The 5,000-nt window shown below is 39.7% G+C and overlaps 1 protein-coding gene across 1 annotated transcript in view; it reads left to right on the top strand.

Moving 5' to 3' along the window:
* Positions 1–5,000, top strand: part of LOC138006129 (gamma-aminobutyric acid type B receptor subunit 1-like) — a 30,760-nt gene that overhangs the window by 1,059 nt on the left and 24,701 nt on the right. Inside the window, exons 2-5 of the mRNA XM_068852293.1 lie at positions 1,927–2,188; positions 2,301–2,438; positions 4,305–4,475; positions 4,782–4,910. Coding sequence (XP_068708394.1) covers positions 1,955–2,188; positions 2,301–2,438; positions 4,305–4,475; positions 4,782–4,910 — 672 coding nt within the window. The 5' untranslated portion in view covers positions 1,927–1,954. The remainder of the gene's footprint in view (positions 1–1,926; positions 2,189–2,300; positions 2,439–4,304; positions 4,476–4,781; positions 4,911–5,000) is intronic.

Here is a 5,000-nt window from a genome sequence, read left to right as displayed (position 1 = left end):
AAACTGAGTCTTTCCACGTTTTCTTTGTGTTTTTTGTGGTTTCACATAAAAACGCAGAAGATAAATATCGTATTGCATTTGTGGGTGAAAATGACTTGAACCGGAAATTTTAGCTGGAAGACAGGTGCCATGTTCGACTCAAAGGAACGAAGAGAGATGCTTGGGTATAATAAAACTACACAAGAGGAGAATAATGGATACTGTATACTATTCTACAGCTTGCGGTAGCGCTTCAAACTGCCTAACTCATTCTGAGAAAGATTAAAAAGCAAGCCAAAGGATTACATAACACAAATTTGCTTTTAATAGTCTTATGATCAATTTTTATCCGGGCGCAACATGAATTGTAATTGTAAGTTTTGAAACCAGTTTCCAAAACGCGGAAAAATGAAAACTCCTTCTCGGTTTCGTGTGTTCGCAAGTAAAAATGTGTTACCTGCATTCCGCAAATTTCAAATGCAAGGAAAATAAAGTATGCTTAAGTGTATGAATACAGAAACCTCTGGCCCTGTAGATCATCCGAAACATTAAGAAGATGTGTTGAGATGCGTAAGACAGAGCTTGAATGAAGGTATAGATGTCTTCAATTCTTTTTAGGAGGTTGATAGCTGCTTTAACCTACAATCAGTGGCAAAAGTAGTTGGGACGCAAGTGTCAGAATGGGCCTGAAAACCTCTCAGACGTCAGAAACTAAGCATAACTGTCAAAATTCCACTGAAAGCTTCAAAATAAAAGTTCCCCCCCCCCCCCTCACCCCAATCAATGTTGAAATAGACAAGGAAATGTATGTTCACTATTGGCAACATTGTTCTGGGAGGAGGGGGCAATTTTTCAAACTCAGAAAGAAAACCAACTTCAAATGGTGAGTGTCCCAAGACTTTTGCCACTGATTGTAGGTAGAGCGCATATTCAACCAGTAGGTGAAACGAAGATCACCAATTTAACCTAGGTAAAAACCAGGTTTCAGTACAGCTGAAACATTCACATGCGTTGAAAATGATGAAAGTTTTGGGTGCGTTTGGCCAACCCGTTCAACACATGTCGCAACATCATGCAACAATACTGCAAGATGTTGCGTTGAGATGTTGCAAGTGTATGGCCAGGCCTTTAAATTTATTACAAGTCCAGCTGCGTTACACAGTAACGTTACACCAGCTACACAGGTAACCAGCTGTAAATTTTCGATGTTAACAGTGTTGTGAATAATGAGGTGACCTCCAGCTATAACAAGCCAACATGATGACCGCGAAACTATCAATTAAAAGAACAAAAATTGACATCGGCGGATGATGCTCGTACAAAAGACGAGCTGAAAAAAACTAAAAACTTTTGGGCATTTCCAACATACCGCTGCTGGGAGTTCTGTACTGGCGATTTTATCATGAAGATTAGAGTAAATATCTTATTCATAACATCTTCAAAAGGCCAAAAGGCTAAATCCGGCATTTTCACCTTTTAGCTGCTATTGTATTTGCATCATATGCCATTACTTGGAACATGTGCTTTCAGTGTCTGAATCAGCGAACGAGATAAAATGTTTCTCTCTGAAGCCCCAAAATATGTTGCTCCACAGGCAACCCAATCATGGCGTGTGAGAGTTTCAAGTTGTGAAAACATTAGCTGAACGATGTATGTCGATCTAATCGGTTGAAACCCCACGAAAAGCGGCGGAAATAATATTCTAATAAAAACTAAATCCTACCTTCACTCCACTGTCCTCATGCCACTTTACAGCTAGTTTACGTGCAATATCAGCGATTTTTTTTCCGGAGGTTCTCCTCCTCTAAGAGGAGGGAAGGCTGGAGTCAAAGCATAAAACCCTCCTTCTGGAATTAAAAATTGGTGGCCGAGAATGGATACCTCCTGCACCAATAATCATTTGAAGAAACAAGAAAATGACAGTGACTTTGTAACCTTGTCTTTCAGGTGTAATCTCAACCATTTTTCGTCAAAAATGACGGCGATGATCAATGGGGTGTCTTTTCCTGTGTTTTTCATCTTTATGTGTGGATTATTAAAGAGTTATGGCAACAAGACCAATATTACTATTGGAAATTTGGTGACACGGAACACGGAAGGACCAACTAAAAAGGGATTTGAGCTAGCACTCGACGTCGCCAACAGTTCTTCGGAATTCAACGAATTCTTTGGAAAATATGACATTCAACTTTTCACCCTAAACACTCACGTAAGACTGTCATTTTCCATTTTCCACGGTTGGATTGATTGACTAACTCACTGATTGATTGATTGATTGATTGATTGATTGATTGATTGATTGATTGATTGATTGATTACAGAAAAACCCCGATAACGCTGTTGTATATGCTGATAGAGTTCTTATGTACGAGAAAAAGGCGCTTTTGATACTTGGCCCTAACACACCTACTGAAGCTACCAGTGTCTTGCACGTCGTTGGATATTACAAAAAACTTATGGTAAAAAGTTTAGTTTCATCAAGCAAATACCATCGATTTCACTAGTCCGTTTACCATTATTTTGTTTCCGATCTTTAATCCTACTGGTTGAATTCTAATCTTCAAGGTCAGACAGTGAGTGACACGGTCAATGCTTCAGTCGTTAAATTTGATCAAGGACTAGTGATCCCATGCGAAACGGTACTCGACTGGGTTCCCCACGGGGAACGGGGAACCGGGAACGAGTTTACAGCCGTATTCCGTATAAGAATTCAAATTGGATGACGAAACCATATAAAGAGAGTGAATTTAACAGGTCTTACTATCATAATACTGATATGAAAGCAAAGTTTTGAGACTAGGGCCACTGTTTGCTGTCATTGGACTACTCGCTTTCATTTCAATATTGCTGATAGGGCAAGACAAAACAACGTCGCTTACCAGGTGTGTAACAAATTTGAACTTGGACCCGATCGGTATGGTGTGTTTCAACCGTTTCGAGCATAAAGCCTCCCCGGAAAGCAAAATTAGCTAATTTCGGGGTGCAGGGATGGCGCAGTTGTGAGAGCACTCGCCTCCCACCAGTGTGGCCCGGGTTCTATTACATACATTGAGGTATAGAGGGAAAACACCGACGCTAAAAAGTCCCAGAAAGTCGCTTACAGCGGTACAAGAACCACACAGAAGACACGATCCCTCAAATAATACAAGGTAAAAAGTTTTCGGTTCAAAACGTCGCCTATATATTTTCAGTTTCATGATCAAGTACAGTCGTTTTCTCCAAACTTTTTCACTAATTCCATCAGTTTGGTGAACGTGTGGTTAATCTCTTCACAGGTTGTTTTATGTGTTTATTGCAGTGAGCCACTAAGTTGAATAAATAGAATGTTAAGTTCCCTGAAAGTCTGCCTTATTTGATCAATTCGACCTGCTACTTCCTCGCTGCTATCTGCCGATAATTTTGGAACAAGCACCTACAAACGCGAACTCAGAAAAAAGATGCAGATTTCAGCAAAACAAAAAGTTGAAACGTCGAAACAAATGTTAGCAATTATTGCAGGAAGGTCGACTTCGAACGGCAAGTTTCTTTTGCAGGTCACAGGTCATTGTTTTACTAATACAGAAAGCATCCTAAACAGTCATAAAAGCTAACCTTAGGCCTAATTAGGCCTTAGGTTGATTAATGAGGCCTAATTAGGCCTAGTTAGGCCTAATGAAAAGTATCCTAAACATTCATAAAAGGTAACCTTGGGCCTAATTAGGCCTAAAGAAAAGTTTTTAGGCCTAAGGTTAGCTATTATGATTGTTTAGGATGCTTTCTGTATAAGTAAAACAATGACCTGTGACCTGTGACCTGTAAAAGAAATCTGCCACACTTCGAGTACTCACCCAGAAAGACTTTGTCCAATGACTAAGCCTTTGGGCAATATTGAATGAAAGCGAGTAGTCCAATGACAGCAAACAGCGGCTCTAGTCTCAAAAGTTTGCTTTAATATCAGTATTTTAGTTGTAAGATCTGTTAAATTCACCCTCTTACTTGGTTTCGTCAGCCATTTTGAAGTGTTTTGCGGATTACCGCTGTGAACTCGTTCCCAGACTCCGGTTCCCCGGTTTTCCGGTTCCCTCTTAACTCCCTTAACTCTTAGTAACATTCGCTCCCAACAATAAAACAGTAAACTGGAGATCAATATCAAACTACCACTTTAATCTGTCCAAACAACGAACGAAAACAACTGACTCACTCCAACGAAGACAACCTAAATCCTCTTCACACGAAAAAATTTCTTGTTTCCACGAGCACACACAGTAAGGTGCAGAAACCCTTAGCTAGTAAAAACACTCGTGACTGAAGATATCTGTAAATCTGTATCATTATCTTCTGGACAGGTTACCTATATAAGAACTACACAGGAAGTGTTCGATGACCCATTTGGAATCACATTTGCGCGAATACCGGAGTCATTTAATGAAGCTAAAATCAAATTGGTGGAGTATTTTAATTGGACCAGGGTTGCTGTTGTGTACGATTTCTCAAGTGACGCTGGCCTTTATGTTAAGGTGTGTTTTGTTGTTGTTTGGTGCCCATTCGATAACTTGAAGAGTCCTCAACAAAATACATGAATCTCACACTAGCGTTGTCGGAATGCAAGCAGAGGCCATGAGACCTAAAGTGAGTATGGACTTTCACTCTTACAGTCGACGTCGCTGCTGTATATTTCAAAAGAAAAGAATTTCACTCTTACAGTTATGCATTATTTCTTTGTTCCTTGTCTGAACGAAAATACTAGCTTTTCTTTGACCAAGGAACTTTTTCTTCTTTGACTAAAAAGTAACTCACATAGCTTATTTCACCTTTGCCATCAGGTTGTGAACCATCTTTCTCTACGGAAAAAAAAATTCGACATTGTCGCATACGAAGCCATTAACTCGCAGTTAACTACAAATGATAATAAATTACATGACTCTCTCCAAGGACAACTTAAGAAGCTAAAGGTAACACGACTTGTTCTTTACTCGTACAGATTAAATTCGAACCGCAAATGCATGTCTGCCGATTAGCGTTCTCAGTATAGGAAGGGTCTG

This window comes from Montipora foliosa, chromosome 1, assembly GCF_036669935.1.
Source record: "Montipora foliosa isolate CH-2021 chromosome 1, ASM3666993v2, whole genome shotgun sequence".
Taxonomy (NCBI): Eukaryota; Metazoa; Cnidaria; class Anthozoa; order Scleractinia; family Acroporidae; genus Montipora; species Montipora foliosa.
This window is presented reverse-complemented; position numbering and strand designations above follow the sequence as displayed.